The 18973-nt window shown below is 46.1% G+C and overlaps 1 protein-coding gene across 1 annotated transcript in view; it reads right to left on the bottom strand.

Annotated features, from left to right (window-relative positions):
* Positions 1 to 17887, bottom strand: part of SETD7 (SET domain containing 7, histone lysine methyltransferase) — a 52514-nt gene extending 34627 nt beyond the window's left edge. Inside the window, exons 1-3 of the mRNA XM_040250479.1 lie at positions 16615 to 17887; positions 15781 to 15913; positions 6312 to 6441 (exon numbers count right to left, since the gene is read on the bottom strand). Coding sequence (XP_040106413.1) covers positions 6312 to 6441; positions 15781 to 15913; positions 16615 to 16644 — 293 coding nt within the window. The 5' untranslated portion in view covers positions 16645 to 17887. The remainder of the gene's footprint in view (positions 1 to 6311; positions 6442 to 15780; positions 15914 to 16614) is intronic.
* Positions 17888 to 18973: the final 1086 nt, after the last annotated feature.

The raw sequence follows: 18973 nt of genomic DNA, 5'->3' as shown, positions 1-18973 counted from the left end.
TAAATTGTCTTTACATCCACAAATCTTGGTTGAGATGAGAACAATTGGGACATTAAGATGTCCCAGAATCTGGGATTATTACTGTATAAAAATCAGAGATGTGTATATTGATGCATTTTGCATACTAAACATTTTGTAATCCCCTACAGTACTCTAGCGAATTACTGGTGCCAGAGAGACTCCAGAACCACACCAACAAAGCCTCAAGATTCCTTTCTCCTCACCACATACATACCTTTGTGTCAGGACCAGAGCAGATGTTGCTGCTGCTGCTAAGTCGCTTCAGTCGTGTCCGACTCTGTGCGACCCAATGGACGGCAGCCCACCAGGCTCCCCTATCCCTGGGATTCTCCAGGCAAGAACACTGGAGTGGGTTGCCATTTCCTTCTCCAACACATGAAAGTGAAAAGTGAAAGTGAAGTCGCTTAGGGAGTCCCAATTACCTAACCTTAGGACAATCCTCTTCTTTCCATTAGAAAGGGGGAAAAATGGGGAACTGCTTGGTAGCCCAGCGGTTAGGACTTGGCGCTTTCATGGCGGGGCTTGAGTTTAATCCCTGGTCAGGGAACTAAGATCCTGCAAGTAGCATGATGTGGCCACAAAAAAAAAAAAAAAAAAGGCCGGGGCGGGGGGGGGGGCGGGGGGGGCAGACTGGAAAACAACAGCTGTTGAAAAGACAGTTTAAAAAATCAGGTCAGTTTTCTCATTCATTCCTCATTTGTGGGATAAACTATCTGGTTGGTCAGACTTTAGGTTTCTGACATAATAAGCCAGATTTAACTTAAAGACAGGTCAACTGTTTGTTAAGATCTCAAAACTGGCGACAATTCTGAAGCCTCTGAAGCTAAGACAGCAGTAAAAATGTACATGTTGGCTATTTATACTGATTTAGAAACAGATAGCTAGTTCCTGGTGTCTCAGACAGTAAAGAATCTGCCTGCAATGTAGTAGACCTGGGTTCAATCCGGTTGGGAAGATTCCCTGGAGAAGGGAATGGCAACCCACTCCAGTATTCTTGCTGGGAATTCCCATGGGCAGAGGAACCTGCCAGGCTACAGTCCAGAGGGTTAACATGACTGAAGCAACTGAGCATATTCACTTTTTACATTTCTGTATTTCTTGAAATTCTTTTTTCTACCTCGTATTTGCTATCTGTGTAATTTAAAATCAAAATAAAATATTCTGCTTTTATTTTTCCAGGCCATCTTTCCTGGCAATCTGCATATTTAAAATTCTTATTCAGATTTATCATATTCTGTGTAATGGGAAAAACTGATTCCAGACCTTTCTTGATATAAGTTTTTATTTGTTTGAAACCGTCTCATAAATCACACACCCAGTCTATGGCACAGATTGTGGTGATGGTTTCATGGATGCAGACTACGCCAAATTCAAGTTGTGTACGTTAAACATGTACAGATTTTTGTATATGAATCATGCCTCAAGTTAAAAAAAAATCATACACCCAAGTTCAGGTTTTATATGAGATTAAAAATGCATCAAGCCAAGTCTTCTGTCACTACCCTGGAATTTTCCAAACACAGGCTCCTGTAACTGCAAACAAAGCCTTTGATGAGAACATAAGCTAGTACTACAGGTTTGCACAACTTTAAAAACTTTATCAGAAACTTTTGTTTCCTCAATGGTTATTTCCAAACCTTAATTTCACCCTTTTTGGAGGAATTTTTCCAGACTAAAGCCTCCTGACTGCTAGTAAAAAACCTTGAATGCCCACTCTATTTTACTCAATACATCAGACCCCCCAAAATTGGAAGCAGGAATAGGGAGAATAATTAATAAAGCAATGTAAACTAAGGTGCTGCTCCATGTAGAAACTGGCTTCTTTATGACCACTTCCTGCACCTCCCCGTTAGATCTAATAGATCACATAACATTTTATTTCAGTCATAAGACCACTAATTTTTCCACAAATTCTTTTTTTTTTTTAATTTTAGTTTTAACTGGAGAATAATTACTCTATTATGACAATATTGGGATGGTATCAGCCATACATTAACATGAATCAGTCATAGGCATACATACGCCCCTCCAGCCCGTCTCCTAAAGCTCCCTCCCACCTAAAGCTCTCATCGCCCGCTCCAAGTCATCACATTGCACCAGCTTTCAGTTCCCTGGATCATACAGCAAATTCCCACTGACTGTCCACTTCACATACGGTAACGTATGTTGCAGGACTACTCTCTCAAGTCACCCCACCCTTTCCCTCCCCCACGGTGACCATAAATCTGTTCTTTCACAAATCCTTCTAATAGATGTCTCACAACATGATCGTTATTGGGCTTAAGAAAGAAGGTTGATTATGACCTTTTGAGAACCCGTCACCACACGACTTCATCCCATGTCACAAAGGCAGTGAGACTGACCTTCTCCCCTCAAGGGATTACCTGCCACATGCAAAAGGCTAACAAGGGTGAGCTTTTCAGGTCCTTGCTAGTACCATCATTCTTTGAGTCTCCCATTGGACCTAAGTCTCTTCAGGTGTTTGAGTGGTAGGTATAAAAATCAGTGAATTTGTGCCCCCAAAAGAAAAAAAGAAAGAAGTGGATTTCTTTCTATTCCTGAGATAGTTACTGACCTAATGCTTCAGCCCTACCTGGTGCTCCAGTTTGCCCTGGTCCTGACCCACAGGCAGATCGCTGCATTAGTAAGGCACACTGGAGGAACTGCATGAAGCTGGTCAGAGCTGGACGTGACTAGCTTGACAGAAGGAGGGATGCGTCTGGAAGTCTCAAGGTCCCACTCAGCACCCCAGGCCTCATTCCTGGCACACTGGTTGGGAAACTTAGCCTAACTCTTGAGTACAGAGCAAGCCCATGTGCTCAGTCACTCTGTCATGTCAGACTCTTTGTGACCCCACGGACTGTAGCCCATCAAGCTCTTCCGTCCATGGAATTCTCCAGGCAAAAATACTGAAGCAGGGTGCCATTGTCAAGAAGATCCCCTGGAGCCCCAGGGATCAAACCCAAGTCTCCTGTGTTGGCAGGTGGATTCTGAGCCACCTGGGAAGCCCAAAGCAAGCCCACAACCAACACTAAATTCAACCAAACCTGCTGGACTGTTTTCCCAGAGTCAATCAATTAATTAGGTATGACCTTTAAAGTAAGAGATTTAAAGAACTCTTTAAATACTTGTGTGTGTGTGTCTATGTGTGTGAGAATTCTATCCTCTTTTTCATCTCCTATCCTCATTCAGCAAGAACTTTTTTTTTAGTACCAAATTAAGAGAAAGTGCTATTAAGCATAGAAGATGAAACAGACACAGATTTTGCCCTCAAGGAAACCTCACTTCTGTAGGGGAAATAAGACTCATTTTTGGCTGCACTTGTTGCTTGTGGGATCTCAGTCCCCAGCCAGGGATTGAAGCTGCACCCCGTGCACTGGAAGTGAGGAGCCCTAACCCCTGGACTGCCAGGGAAGTCCTTGGAAATAAGACATTCAAATAAATATATATTTGTTGAATGAATAAAAGAATAACTGCATGAGGTAAACAGTGACACTTTCCAAAAAAGAGTTATAAATAAACTCTGTGGAAACAAGGCAGGAAAAATCTCCCTCTGGATGGCTTAAAGGGGTTGTGAGAGAGAAAAGCACTGATACCAAATCCAGTAAGAGGCCACTACAGGCTTTGGGGATCCATCAGGGCAGAAAAAAGGAAGTAGAATACTGGTGAACATGAATCGTTTGGAAGCCAGTTTCTGCCAAAATGAGGTTGAGTGTGGGGCTGGGGACAAGGGAAAGAGAAGATTGGAGTTAAAAGTTTACAAAAGTTCTCTGAGGCTTTTATTGCTTTCCTCACCCCTCCTTATTTGAGATAACTGAGAGCCTGAAGACATATTAATATTTTTTTTAAAAAGCAACTCACTCCACCTACAGAAAAGGGATGGGATGCTGCTGGGTCACAAGCCAGTGTCTATGATCACCTTTCAGCTATAAGCTTAGACAATTTCTCTCCTGAAGGAATTTCAAGGTTTGTGGAAGCTTCAGCTTATTACCAATGTCAAGAATTTAGCAGGTGGTGCTATGTCTGATACTGAGCAGGACTCTGTGGGGCTCCTGGGCAGAAGGCCTTTCTGTGCTCCCATTTCTTTGATTACAAGCAACAACCTTCATTTAGCCTCCATGACCTCCCCTGAGTTTCAAGGGGCAGATTCAAGCAGTTGTTAATTAGGGAAGGGAGGGGATGCAAGACCAGGGAGAAACAGTCCAGAGCAGCCTTGGGGCAAAGTCCTATTTTCCCATCAACAGATACAGGTGACAGACAATATCTTTGAGCCATTCTGCAGAGACTGAAACCCCCTCCAGGTGGGAGAAGTTAGCGATTAATGACAGTATGCTGCCCACAAGCAATGTAGACCCCAGACCAGTTGGACCTGAAGGTTGACCATATGGACTCCTACTTATCTCACTGCCAACCCATCAGAAGAATATCTATGAGTTGGTCACGCCCTATTTGAACAATTAAGATAAAACTTGTCACTGTCTTCCCCAAGCTGGGACACTTGGTTTTGAGGGCATTAGCCCACTGTGTTCCCCTCTGCCTGGCAAAACAATAAAGCTACTCTTTTCTAGTTCATCCAAAACTCTGTCTCCAAGATTTGATTTAGCACCGGTGTACAAAGCTGAGCTTTCAGCGTCTTGTCCCACAGAATTCTATAATTTGCTTTAGCTAAATCCACTTCTGGGGTCTTCCCTGGAAGTCCAGTGGTTAGGACTCTGAGCTTCCACTCAGGGGGACGTGGGTTGGATCCCTGTTCAGGGAACTAAGATCCTACATGCAGCCAAAAAAAATCCATTTCTGTATTACTGAGTCAAGTGGTATGAAAAGAGCCGGTTCTTCCGTGCCTCTGAATTCCTCTAATTGCTGGAGAAATTCACCCAGCCACTCCTCATTTCTGAAGATGACATGGCTTAAAAGTCACTACTGGCAAGCTGGGCCTGTGTAACTCATCTCTTTTGAAAGAGACTAGTCCTAGCTATTCCCACCTATCTCAAGAGGGTGAAGAACTTCTGCCTCATGGTGTTCTCATACAGGAGGTGAAAGCAAAGTGAAAGAATCCTGCTGGGAAAAATATTTTAACTAGAGGGAGAACATAGGAAACACTAGTACAACGTCAGCATTAAGGTATCACATGCAGTGTCTAATCACCCCAAAGACAAGCGTTTACAACACTGGGCCTGGAGCTGGCCCCACCTATGTTCACGCGTCTTACTGAGTGAACCGTAATGACGGGGCTTTGAGGACCTCTCCTAAATATTCTCTTGACTAATCTCAGGAGGAGAGAGAATACACTGAGAAAATGATGAAGCTGCAGGAACAATGGGGTGGCTGAACTTCTTTCAGGAAATCAAGAAACTGGACCATGATATCTGAGAATGGGCTGAATGCAACAGAGTAAGTGTGCACTACACTCGAAAAAGAGCGTGGGTCAGTCACTACTGGGATTGCACACACTGGTCCCTGACGAAGAACAATCCCCACTTGTGTAACTTTATGGAGATGCATTACCTGAACAAACGGGTGAAATCCATCAAAGACCCACCAACCTGTTTAAGATGAGGGCCCCTGAATCTGGCACGGCAGAGGGTCTTTGACAAGTACACCCTCAGAGGTGATGATGGCAGAGATGAGTCTCAGGCCATAGCCATGGTTGGGGGGTAACCAAGCAGGACCCTATGGGATCTTCCGGGGACAGACCCCTCCCCCATATCCTCTGCGATAGCTCCCCTCTGAAATACCTAGATAACAGTACTGATGCACATTTCCTAAGTTGACTTACAGATGCTAAATCCCTCACCAAATGGAAGAAATGGACCCCTTGATGACCATGAGCGAGTAGCCCCCAGACTTACTCGCACCTTGGTAAAGCTAACCCCCGTGACACCGCCCGTTACCTCACCGTCAATCAGAGAATTGTACACAAGCTCATTAAATATCCTGGGATGCCCTGGCCTTACCTTGTCTTTAAAAATGCTTTCCTGAAACCCGTGCAGGAGTGTAACAGGCAACACTAGGTGCCCTGGACTGTTTGCTTGGTGCCCTGCATAAAACACTTTCCTTCTCCACCACCTGGTGTCAGCAGACTGGCTTCACTGTGTGCAGGCCACTTGAGTTCTGTAACAGGGGCTGAATTCCCTGGGCCCCAAAGCAGTACATGCATGTTGGGCTTACCCTGACCTTTTCTATACATTGTACTAAAATACTGAAATTCTCTCATTCATATCATTCTTCCAAATAGTTTGGTACCTACCTCCTACCCCCAAAACGAAACAAAACCAAACCGTGAGTGCTACCTGCCATCAAAGAAGAAGAACTTGCCCCGTCCATTCTTTTCTCCGTGAATGAAGTTGCCCTCAAATCTGTCCGTGGAGGAGTAGGTGACTGTGCAGAAGCCGTGTGGCAATCCATCGTCGTCCAGGTGCCCTGGGAAAGGGAAACACGAGGCAAACCTTAACATCTTCCTGCTCCCCCACCCTCAGGTCTGTGCTTAGACGCTGCCAGCAAGTGTCCTGAGCAGCCTGGGGGTCCCTTCCTTGCTCAGGGAAAGGCGAATGCCAAGCTTCCTCTGCCTGCATCAGTACCATCAATTCCACTCAGATACTCTTTCAAAAGGACGGGTCCACGATAGAGCACCTTAGACACATGTAAGAATAAGAACCCAAACCACACTCATATTTTACTAGGGACTGAAAGTTATTCTCAATAATAACATCTGCAGTGTGAGTTTCAATTGATTCAGTACCAAACCGCGTGGTACTCCTCAGGTTTGGAATTAATGCCCCTGAACGGTCATGCTTAACCGAAATGTGGTTGAGATGGCACATGTGTGCTGTGATTCTAGAACAAAGCACAATACAATTTTATACATCATTATATGGCTATGGTTTTTCCAGTGGTCATGTATGGATGTGACAGTTGGACCATAAAGGAAGCTGAGCACAGAAGAATTGATGCTTTTGAACTGTGGTGTTGGAAAAGACTCTTGAGAGTCCCTTGGACTGCAAGGAGATCCAACCAGTCCATCCTAAAGGAGATCCATCCTGGGTGTTCATTGGAAGGACTGATGTTGAAGCGGAAACTCCGATACTCTGGCCACCTGATGTGAAGAGCTGACTCATTGGAGAAGACTCTAATGCTGAGAGGGATTGGGGGCAGGAGGAGAAGGGGACGACAGAGGATGAGATGGCTGGATGGCATCACCGACTCAGTAGACATGGGTTTGGGTGGACTCCAGGAGTTGGTGATGGACAGGGAGGCCTGGCGTGCTGCGGTTCACGGGGTCACAAAGAGTCAGACATGACTGAGTGACTGAACTGAACTGATACGGTCTGACGTGGAGCTCTGCTGGCCAAGCACCCTCTGAAAACCCCCCTGCTCTTTGTTACCTTCTGACAACAAGAGCTCGACCCACCTCTCTACAACTGCCCTAACGTCAGCACCTCATTGTACAAACACACAAACTCAGAGTCCTTCTAAGCTTGAACTTAAGCTTAACATTGAACTTACTGCTTTACCTTATAAAAATCTTTCAGCTTTCAATGTTCAGTAATAACCTTGTCATATACCTTCTGCCCATTGTGTTCAGAGGGTTTGTGCTTTAAATGTAGCCAGAAGTATCCACATGACCATTTAGGCAGTGATTTTGAACATCAGTAGCCATGATTACACTGTGATCTTTAAATTGCTGGTTCTTCTCGCGTCACCGACTGGTATATTTTAATATTTATGTTTCTAGTCAACATTTAGGTTTCTTATTATTATCCACATATTTCACAAAACCCAGGAGTCACCTCCTTGGTGTCTCCCCAGTAATTTTGCTGAGCTAATTTTGCAGAGGTGGGTTGAAAATAAAGGCAGCAGTTAATCTGCTGACTTTTTCCTGGGTTAATGACCTGAGTCATGGATGAAAAGGTATAAAATAATTAAATACTGTGCAATGCAAGGACATTAAACACGTAAATATGGCTTCCAGATGGCTCACAGACATTAAAAAAGAAAAAAAAAGGAACACAGACCATAACACAATGAATGCTTTACTCTCCTAAAATAATTTCTTTTAAAGTGATAAAAGAATATCATCCCTTAGAAGGGATAGTAAGCAAGCACTCTTATGAAGAACAAAAAAACCTGTTTATTTGTATTATTGATTACATAAACATAAAATACAAATGAACAAAGACTTTTATTGCTATATCTCATTCTGTATAGAATGAATTACCTAGAATATATCAAAAAAACATGGCTATTTAAATAAATCACAATCAATAAGGATCCTTTTCTCTTAACACATTTTTTTTTTTCGCCAAGGGCCAGGAGGTTAATGATTAGGAGGGAACCAGGCCACATTTGCTTCCTTGCTCAAAAACCAAAAACTGTATGTGACATGATTCAATGACACTTGAATCATATAAAATAATTTGGACAATTATTTTCTAAATATCTACTGATGACATTTTTCTCATTGAAATAAATTAAATCTTTTTCTTTTTTCATAAAAAACCCACTCAGTGTGTAGTTAAAAGCTTTTTTTAATGAAATGTTGCTCAGATCAAATTAAATTTAGCTGTTAGCATTCCTACGAATGTAGCACCCCACTTTCGATTTAGGTATAACTATCAGAATAACCATTTTAGCCTTATATTGAAGTACCTACTAATCTGTTGAAAATGCTTTCTCCATATAAAACAGTTCACATATTTCAGACATTATAAAACTAATGTTTGATGAAATTAGTGATTCTACCTCGTTTTTGTTTTTTTTTTAATATATTAAAAAAAATTATTTGGCCATGCCGGGTCTTAGCTGTAGCATGTCGGATCTAGTAATAGTTTCCTGACCAAGGATCAAACCTGGGCCCCTTGTATTGGGAGCACAGAGTCACTGGACCACTGTGGAAGTCCCTATTCTACTTTGGATCAAGAGAAGTATTATGATCACAATGTAAATTCATTTCCACCTTTCCTCAGTTGCAAAGGTCCTGTCCTACTTCTGAGCAAAACATTGCAGGTGCACCCTCAGCAGCGGCATTTAGATATTAGAGAAAATTGGAAGCATCACAGAACACAATAAAAACACTTGAGGGACAGTCCTGAATCCTACTGAGATGAAAGCAGTAACATCAACCACGCTCCATGACAGATGCTTGCCTCTGTGCAGGCCAGTGGAGAGAAGTCCCATCACCTTCTTAGTCTCTAGGGAGAAAGGAACAGGGGGGGGTGCTGAATGATGGCCGTTTTTCTGGTGACACCACGTGTCTAGGAAGAAGGCTGGGACGGGTGACCCTTTATTGCCTTTCCAAAGCTGTTCAGGTGGCGTGCTGCGAGAAATCTCTGAAATCGCCTTCTATCAGATCACAGCAGGGTCCTGTGGTTGGCTTGTTTGTTCTCTTCTCATCCTCCCAAAAGCAGGACGATGTGATCAATGACCAGGATGTGATCAATGACCAGGATCAATGAAAAGGAGCTAAAAGTTAATACGGCTTATGATCATTCAAGACTTCCATCCTGAATATTTAATAGCCTGGGGTGGTGTTTCTGGCAGCAGAATTTTATGTTTAAAACAACACCCACAACCAAAACAATAACAGTTAAGAGACTTTCCAAGAAAAGAAATGTCAGGAAGAGAAAAGACTGGGTTGCTATGACCTCACATCTCCTACCAACTAGTGCTACAGGAGCTTCTGGTACAACTCTTGTTCCAAAGCCATTTGGACAATTAGATCATGTAATATTTATCTTGCCAGTAAGTCAATTTAATGGAGAGGGAGACTGAAACACAGAGATGAAAAAAACATTTGTATACCTACTATGCATCAGGCACTGAGTTATGTAATTTCTTATTATCTAAATTAAACCTCACAACCATCCCTCGAATTCCAGTCTTACAGATGAGAAAGTCATCTCATTGCCCAAGAAGCACATTAACAGCTACCCTGAATGAGCTAATGGATGCTAAGAACTCCTTCCCCCACTCTTTCAATCCTGGGATAAGAGCAAACTGGCAGGGTATCCTTTCCTGCTGATGGCAGAAGTGACCTCTAAAGAGAGGTGATCTCAGGTCCCAGGCAGAGAAATGGAAGAGGCCTTCAGAGTTAAGAGAGTTCTCACAGCACCAGCATATCCTGACGGCAAATGCCTGTCTCTTCCACGTGTCACCCAACGCAAAGAGCAACACTAGTCCTGCCTGCTCGGATCAGGGTCAGCCTGTGCAATGCGCCAAGTCAGCCGACAGCCTTCCAGGCCAGTTCCCACTCAACAGAGGTTGAGGGCCAGACCCAAACAAGGAAAACCCGCTCAAACGACAGCTGTGTGTTGGGAGAGCAGCCCCAGCTCTTGTGTTGTATATCTGTCTGCAGCATGGTGTTCAAATATTGACAGAAGTTAGAGAAAGGGGAAAAAAAGGAACCATCTCACAAATCTACTTTTTCACTTTGCTCTCAAGATCATTATCTACTGAACAGACAGAAGTTCAATTTTTTTTTCCCCTCGGGTTCTCTCAGAGTTTTTTTCCTGAACCTGATGAGAGCGAGGGCTGTGTTTTATGCAGTGATGGTTCCTCTCAGCAGAGGAAATTCCCTCTGGATCAGACACTGTGCTGCTTACAGCCGCAGGCTTTCTCACAGGAGATCTGAGTGTGTGTGTGTGTGTGTGTGTCTGTGTGTGTGTGTGAGAGAGAGAGACTGTGTGTGTGTGTGTGTTCCTCTCAGAACCAGAGACCCTTATATGCATTGTTGGTTTTGTAGAACAGAATTATTTTTAAAAAGGTAATAATCATAAAAAAGGCAAACTTATTCTGTTTAGTGCAAGAATGTGCCTTCATGATGAAGCATTTATGCTTGTGGTTAAAAACACAATTTGATTTTTGAAAGTCATCCTTTGCAAGAGCTCAGGTATTAGTTGTGAGGGTCATAGTTTTAATGTGAGGCCCACATACAAAGGGTGTTACCAGAACACCTCGCCTGTATTCTTCCTAAGTTCAGAGCATCAGCAGTCTTGTTAAAGACAGGTGGAATAAGTGATTAGGAGGACAGTTAAAAATACTCTTAATATTTGAGAGAGCAGCATGGAAGCATGGGACTTCCCATGGTGGCTCAGACGGTAAAGAATCCACCAGCAATGTGGAAGACCTGGGTTCAATCCCTGGATCGGGAAGATCCCCTGGAAGAGGGCATGGCAACCCACTGCAATATTCTTGCCTGGAGAATTCCATGGACAGAGGAGCCTGGCAGGCTACAAGTTCATGGGGTTGCAAACAATCAGACACGACTGAGTGACTAAGCACACACACAGCATGGAAGCATATACATCAACATATGTAAGATAGAGAGCAAATAGAAATTCGCTGTATGACTCAGGGAACTCAGACCTGGGCTCTGTCATGACCTAGAGGGGTGCGAAAGGGCGGGAGGCGGGAGGGAGGTTTAAGATGGAAGGGATATGTGTACACCTACGGCTAATTCATTTTGATGTATGGTAGAAATCAAACCAATACTGTAAGGCAATCATCAATCAATTAAAAATAAATATATTTTAAGGGGAAAAAAATCCACTTACTATTTGAGGGGACTGGGGCAGTGAGACACAGAGATTCTTGTTTTCATTCTGGCTTCTTTGTTCTAGTGATACTGCTCTTTCCTCTTTTTTGCTTCCTCCATGTCGCCTTTATGCTTCCAGGCCTGTCTGATTTTTCCTGCCCTCATAACTGCTACTTCAAAGAGCCTTCTAGATGATGGCTTCACCTGCTCCCCACTGCCTGTTCATCCTCCCAGAGCAGAGCGCCCATCCTTCCACTCTGAGCTCTAAAGAGCCTCTAGGACAGTTCATGGTTTGGGCCTATGAAAAGACTCCGTTCCCTGTGTTACCCTCCACTTTTCTCCTCCTTGACCCTCTGTTATAGTAGAAGCCAGTGGTTCGTCTCTGAATGTGCCTGCAATAATTCCACTCTCCCCCTCTCTTTTTTCTTTTCCTTTTTTGTTTTGGTGCACCTGGGTTAACATTTGATTAGCTGAAATTCCTTGATGATACCAATGAATCATACATAAGAGTGTCCCCTTCTTTGCGGGATGATACTAGTCTTATTGAATTTTGCCAACCTAATTAGAGAAAACCTTTATCTCAGCATTTGCATTTGTATTTATTTAGTGAAGTTGTTTCTTTTCAAATGCTTGTTGGTCATTTGTTTTCTTTTTCCCTGTGAATTATTGTTTCATTCCACACCTCTCTTTTCTCACAAAGTGCCTCTCTCAACTGGACTCAATTCCACGCCAGCTCTTCGGGGAATTCCTTCCCCAACTACTTCCACAAGCTGTATGCAATTTCCACTTCCTCTCAACCACCATCACTCATCTGATTAGATATGATATATTTATTTCAAATTACATTAGGGACCACCTTGTATTCATCTTTGTGTTTACTGGCAGGCAAAGAAATAGATGTAATGAAAAATTCTATTCCCAAAGCTAAACATCACCCTTCGTTGAACCAATGAGCCTCAAAGAGAAAAAACCACAGCAAGGGGACTTCCTTGGCTGTCCTGTGGTTGAGACTCTGTGCTTCCAATGCCAAGGGCATGGATTCGATCCCTTGTAGGAACTAAGATCCCACATGCTGTGCAGTGCAGCGAAGAAAACCTTTAAAATAATAATAATATAAAAGAATAAAACCCACAGCGGGAGCTCAGGTGATGTTTGCAGGCCTGCTGAGGCCCAGGGCAGCCTTCCCAAAGAAGCACAGCCAACATCATAAACAGAAACTCCCTCCCCTCCACCCATCTGCCTTCAGGGATTCCTCCACCAGAGCTTAGAACTCCAATGAAGCCGCAGTTCCACCCTAACAGAGAGGTAACTAAAAGATACGTGATGTGACAATCAATACTTAAACTTAAGTCCTGAAGAGACCAGTTTCTTCCCCAGAGTAAATTTCTAAGGAGGAAGAAAAAGGATGTCACTGGCAGAGGCTATAAGTTAAATTCTCTTTCCCCAAATATATTTTTTTCTGAAAGTCACTGAACTCTTTCAGAACCAGTCTCTAAAGAGTGACACTGATAAAGAAGGACAGAACATTTAACTGTTGCTTTCAAACTCAGCTACCAACTGTTTCCTATATGTGACTGGCTCATTAAGAAATAAAAAATAAGAAGGGTATAGGAAGACTATCTGGAGAAGCGAATGGCAATCCACTCCAGTATTCTTGCCTGGAGAATTCCATGGACAGAGGAGCCTGGCAGGCTACAGTCCGTGGGGTTGCCAAGAGTCAGACATGACTGAGCAATTCACACACACACACAGGGAGACAATGTAGTATGGTGGAGCAGGGTTCTGGGGTCCAAGCCTGTCCCCTGCATAGCTGAGGGTCTTTGGATCAGTTCTTAACTCCTCTAAGCCTCAGTTTCCTCCTCTGTAAAATCAGGACAATATGAGTACCCACATCATGAGACTGAATGCATAATATGTGTGTGAAACACTTAGCACAGAGCCTGCACATGGTAAGAACTAAATAATTACAGCAAGAATGATAGCTAAGACAATGAAATTACAGAGAACACACGTTCTGTATATGGACAGAGGTAGGTTAGCTGGTTCTTCAACACCAAGATGCTCAGACTAGCCTTTTACCAGTCCCCCGTGCATGCGTTAGATCTTGACACTATTACAGACCAGGAATAAAAGGCCAGGAATGGCTGGAAAAAAGCCTACTTTTACTCATACATGCTCTAGACACTGTGTAAGTCGGAGCCTTGTGGGCCTCTAAGGACTTAAAGACTCTGCGTTACTTTGTTTACTGTTGATATTACTGAGTAACCATGTGTCCTGGATTGCTCCAGACATTCAAGGTTTAAGCCAGTTGTGCCAGCATAAGTATTAAATAGTGACCCTTCTCAAGTATATTCTGACTTTAGATATAATGTCTATTAACATACCCCCACATTCTATATAACAGAAACTTCCTTGCTTATATAAAGAAGTTTCTCTGCTTCCACCCATTGAGCAATCTCAAAAGCATCGATGTATTTCTAAAGCGGCTTGTTCACATTCTGCAAGGAGCCTGGGACTGTGGACAACTGAGCCTTAGGTTTCCAAACAGCTTCAAAGGGTAAGGTAGTTTAACCTTGGGAGCACTGCCTGTGATCAAGGGTTTGCATTATTTTCACGAGTCTAAGTAAACTTTGAAGAATGAGAGCAAGTCCTAACAATTTGAGAGTAGCATTTTTCAATTATCTTTCATAACATGAAGGCACACGTAGTCAATAATTTAAAGAAGATTACCAATCAACGTCTTTGGGCCCCAGGAAGTCCCAGCATTGGCTTTACTTAGAGAGAAATAGTTCAGGGCATTGTGAATTTAAAACAAAACCAACACTCCTTGAAGCACGATAAAGAAATAAGAAGTTTCAACAGTTATATGAAGACAGCTTTTAGAGAATTCAAAAATATTATCCAACTTAGTCTCTCCCTAAGACCTTGGGAGCATTGCAAACGGAGTCAATTATGTTGATATAAAAATTGATTTTTTTTTCCTCCCAAAGTAGCATTAACTGCATTCTCACGAGTCTGTAAGCCTTGTCACTTTGTTTTTCTTTACCATTTCTAAGAACTTGTTTATATAAATTAGATAGAAAGCAGATTCAACCAAAAGCTAAAAAATGTTTACTTAGCTGTTTGGTTAAAATATTCTGGAATAATACCGTGCAACACTGCAAAACATCACGACGTACCGACCAGGGTAGAATCATAGAAATAACGCTAACATGTATTTTCCAGTATTCACTGTTACAAAATCATAACGTCTCATGATACAAACAACTAGATTGTATAACGTCCCCACCTTGTTTTTTTAGAACTAGCCAAAAAAAAAAAGAAAGAAAAAGAGGTGGAGAAACTCAGCAAAACAAAGTGGCGAGAAAAGTCGGGGGAGGGGCGCTGGAAGCGAAGGGGCGGAGAAACACGACACAGAGGCGGTGATATCACCCACAGCCAACTGCATGGAATTCAGAAAGTTAAGTGTCACCCAGCAATTTGGGTCCGGGCTTGCGGGGCGCCTGCACAGCTTGGCGGCGGCGGCACCCGCCGGGGAAGCAGGAAGGGGGAGGGGCGGTTTGGCCGAGTGCGCTCTGGGGCAGCGGAGGCCAGGTCGGCGTGCGTTCAAGCCCCGGGTCCGGAGCCTTGTCCCCGGCCCTGCAATGATTTCATCTTTTCGGAGGAGCGACCGCCCGAGCCGCGGCTGCCACGTGCCTAGTCCAGCCCTGTGCGCTGCGCCGGGGGACGGACCCGGACGCGACCGCGGTCATCGCGGATCGCAGCGGCAAGCCGAACCAAAGGGCTGGCGCCGGGAGAGGGGCTCAGGATTGCTCCGCCGAGATCGCCAGCGGCGGCGGGGGAGGGGGGCCGGGGGGGTCTGTCCTCCTGCGCACCTCCATCTCCCATCCCCGAAAAGGGGAAGGCCGGAGTGCGGGGCAGGTTTTGTAACTCCGAGGGCGGATGCAGGCGGTGGCCGGGCAGGATGGAGCAGCCGTGCCCCTCTCCTGACCACCCCCGGGGACCCCGGCCCAGCTGAGCCCCGTTCCCGGCCTGCGCCCCGCCGCTCAGTGCGCGCTCCCGGCGGCGTGGCCGTGGCCGTCCGGTCCCTGCACGAACCCGGCCACCCGCGTAGGGGACAGTGGCGGCCGCTGGGGGCCCGGAGCCGCGCCGGTCGCAGCCAGCCACTCCTTCCGCGTCCCGTGCCCCCTCCGGCGCCTCCTCCCGGGGCCCCACAGAGATGCTTGTACCTTCCACCGCCTCCTCCACCATCTCATCGTCGCTATCCATGGCGGCTGGGGACCCTGCCCAGCTCGGGGCCGCGCGGCTGCCTCGCGTCCCTCCGGGTGCTCGCGGCGGCTGAGCGAGCGCTGGGGCTGAACCCTGCGAGTTTGGAGGAGGAGGAAGAGGAGGAGCAGTCGGGGCTGGCTCGCACTGCCTCCCCCTACAGCCCTTTCAATTCCTTGGCCTTAAGCTGCTCCGTCGGCAGCCGTCCCTCCTCCCTTCGCCCACTTGCCCCCTTGCCTCCCAGGCTCCGGGGTGCCGCGGTGGCCGCCGCCGCCGCCGCTGCAACTTTCTCCTGTAATACCCCCTCTTTGTTATCGAGCAGCTGATCCGCTGACATCACCCGGCGCCGGTGCGCTCCCTCCCTCGCTGATTGACAGTTCCCTGTCCCTTCCCAGAAGTAAGGCTCCTTAAAACGAAAGGCGCTCCCGGTCCGCGCTGGCTCTGCGCCCCACCCCGCCAGCCCCCCGGCCCATTACGGGTTTAGCTTTTGCTTCTGCGAGGCTGGGTGTGCTCCGAGGGCTCTCCTCGCGGCACTTGGGACCTCCGGGTAGCCACCCTTGGGGTTGGGGCTTAGAATGCTCGACCTCCAACTATGCCGGGGACCCCTTGGAAGTCCGCGTTCACTGCTCGCCAGCCGCAGCAGCCCTCCCCTCCCCGCCCCGGCTCCTCCGGACAGCCTCCAAAGAGCCGGGCAAGCTAAGGCTGCGTTCCTGATACTCCAGCGCCTCAACTTCCTCTCGCCCTCGCCCCCGCTTCATCCCGTTTGCCACCCGGAGCTGCACGAGTGCGGCACGCACGGGAGCGCAGGTGTCCCCGCGTTGCAGCATCACATCCGCGAACAGGTTTCCCAGGCGCCAGGGGGTGACATCCAGCCCGGATGCCGCCGGACTGCGGCTCCCACCCTAGCGCGCTGCGTCCCCACCCTCCTCGGGACCATCAGGCGTCTCGTCTCGAGTGATTCAGAGCTTCAGCAAATCCAAATGGCAGCGGGCTCTTTATCAGGCAGGAAATAAGCCGCGCGGAAGGCCTGGCAGGTCCCTCCTCGCGGTGGTGGTAACGGAAAAGGAGCCACCGAGTGGAGCTCCCGAGGAAGGACCCTCCGTCTGGCGCGCCTCCTCCTGTCGCCTCCCGCCCAGTACGTGTGATGTCCCCAGCCGTCTCTTGGTTTCTCCAAGTGCCAGCCCTTCACAGATTCCTGCTCTTGAAGTGTAGAACATCACGGGTCCCCCGCTTCCCGGCCCCGCCACTTAGTGTCATTACGGCGTTGCCTCTTACAGGTGGCGGTAAAGGGCGGCTGTAAATAGCTGGTTAAATGGATGCAAATGTACACAATGTACCGTGGAATTACCGGGTGCCGCTTTGGGCATCTGCCAAGAACAGCTATTGCACGGAGCGGGCGAGGGCGGGGAGAGGAGAGGAGGGAGCAGAGAAAGTTGTTCTATTTTGTTTTCTGAACCACGAATGAGACTTTGCGGATTTCGGAGTACTTCCAGTACCCGGGAGACCACGTCTTGTTTTGGGGCTGTGTGCTTAAATGCCAGGTATTTTTTTTTTTTTTTAGTCGAGTATTGTTTCTTCTTAAACTCAGTTTTTATCTGTGAAAAAGAGCACAGTGTTAGGGACATTTGTCTCAGCACTGCCAGAAATTTCAGTCCGTTTTGACTGAGAAAGAGAGGGAAGGCCCCTGAGCCAGGGGTTAAGAAGGTTGTGTCCTGGTGGTGCTCACCTGCAGAAGGGCTTGGGCAAGCCACCTTTTCACAGCTTGAATTCCTCCCCTAGGAGATAAGAGGCTTAGGCTACACTGGTATCAGGTCTGCCAGCTCAGGCTAGACTGATCAGAGGTCCTTCAGCCTAGTCTATACTTTTCTAAAGTCTTCTGGCTTAAATATAACTTCCTTAAAGTCCTCCAGGGCAGACACCTGGGCTCCAAAGCTACACAAAGAACCAGTTCCTGCAGTGGAAGATGAAAGAGCCACTTTGGATTACACCATTTTCAGACATGAACTGCAGAAATAGGATTTTATTTCTGATATTAAAAAAATAAAACCATCAGGTACTGAGCTTGGTCAAGCACTAGTTTTGAGTTGTATGATATTTTTTTCTTATTTCCCCCTTTAAAACATATCATCTCCTCTCTTACATATTAAACACTGATGCACAAAAACACACAGATACTCATCTTCAGTTTCCAGTTTATTTTCCAGGGGGAAAAAAAAAAAAGATGCTGAAAGCTAAAGGAAACACAAATAATTTTTATTTCTTTACTCAAAGGGGGTTGAAACAGGGGCATAGTAGGTTAAAAGAAATCTTCCCTCAAAACACACAGGGCGAGTCAACTGAGACCCAAGTTCCAGGTGGGTGGGGGTGTGTGGTGGGGGGAGGGGAAGGAATCATGTTGCAAGTGTCCACAGCTTGAGGCTTATAAGGAGGATGTCTAACTGACCCTTGGTGCTGGGAGGTTTTCCCAGCTCCCATCACTTCAGCAGACCTCCTCTGGACGTAAGGGGGGTGGGGGTCGGGGGGAAGCAACCAGGGTCTTCCTGCTAAAACCTTCCTCAGGTTTGCACAGGAGGCAGGCAGCACCCAGGGCACAGTCCCAGGCCCTCCCTGCCCCACTCCTGCCTACTGGCTCCGAGCCCAAAGTTTAGGCAAAATGTTTTGATGACTCCCTTAAGAGCCATTTGTGTTTTAACACCTCGTTCCGTGTGTTTTCAATCCCCTTCTCTAGACTGACTGATTCTTCTTTCTAGCCTCAGAACCCCGTACAGAAGGGAGGTTAAGCCTTGTCCGTGATGGTTGTACAAAGAGGAATAGTCTGTTTTATACAAAGAGCGCTGAGCCTTTCTCATACACTGGATCCTCTTCCTGTGTTTGCTAAAATGCTGTGTTCTTGGTTCGAGTTTGAAGACCATTTTTGAGTTGTTCTACTTTCCCACATCTACTGGCCCCAGATCTGCTTCCATTGCATTCTTTCCCACAGTTTTCTTCATTGAGAGCTCATTTCATACACCCTCTTTCCACTTGGCTTCCTGCCAGCCTCCTCTGCCATACTCTGTCCCCACCAATGTGGTCATGGGCTAGAAAATCAATCATTGAGCTCTTAATCACAGTGCTGGGCGGCAGCAGCAGCAGCCAGGCTCAGTGCCTCACTCAGCA

The sequence above is a fragment of the Oryx dammah genome, unplaced genomic scaffold, assembly GCF_014754425.2.
Source record: "Oryx dammah isolate SB20612 unplaced genomic scaffold, SCBI_Odam_1.1 HiC_scaffold_12, whole genome shotgun sequence".
In the NCBI taxonomy this organism is placed as follows: Eukaryota; Metazoa; Chordata; class Mammalia; order Artiodactyla; family Bovidae; genus Oryx; species Oryx dammah.
Note: the sequence above shows the minus strand (reverse complement) of the source record. Positions and strands in the feature narration are given on the sequence as shown.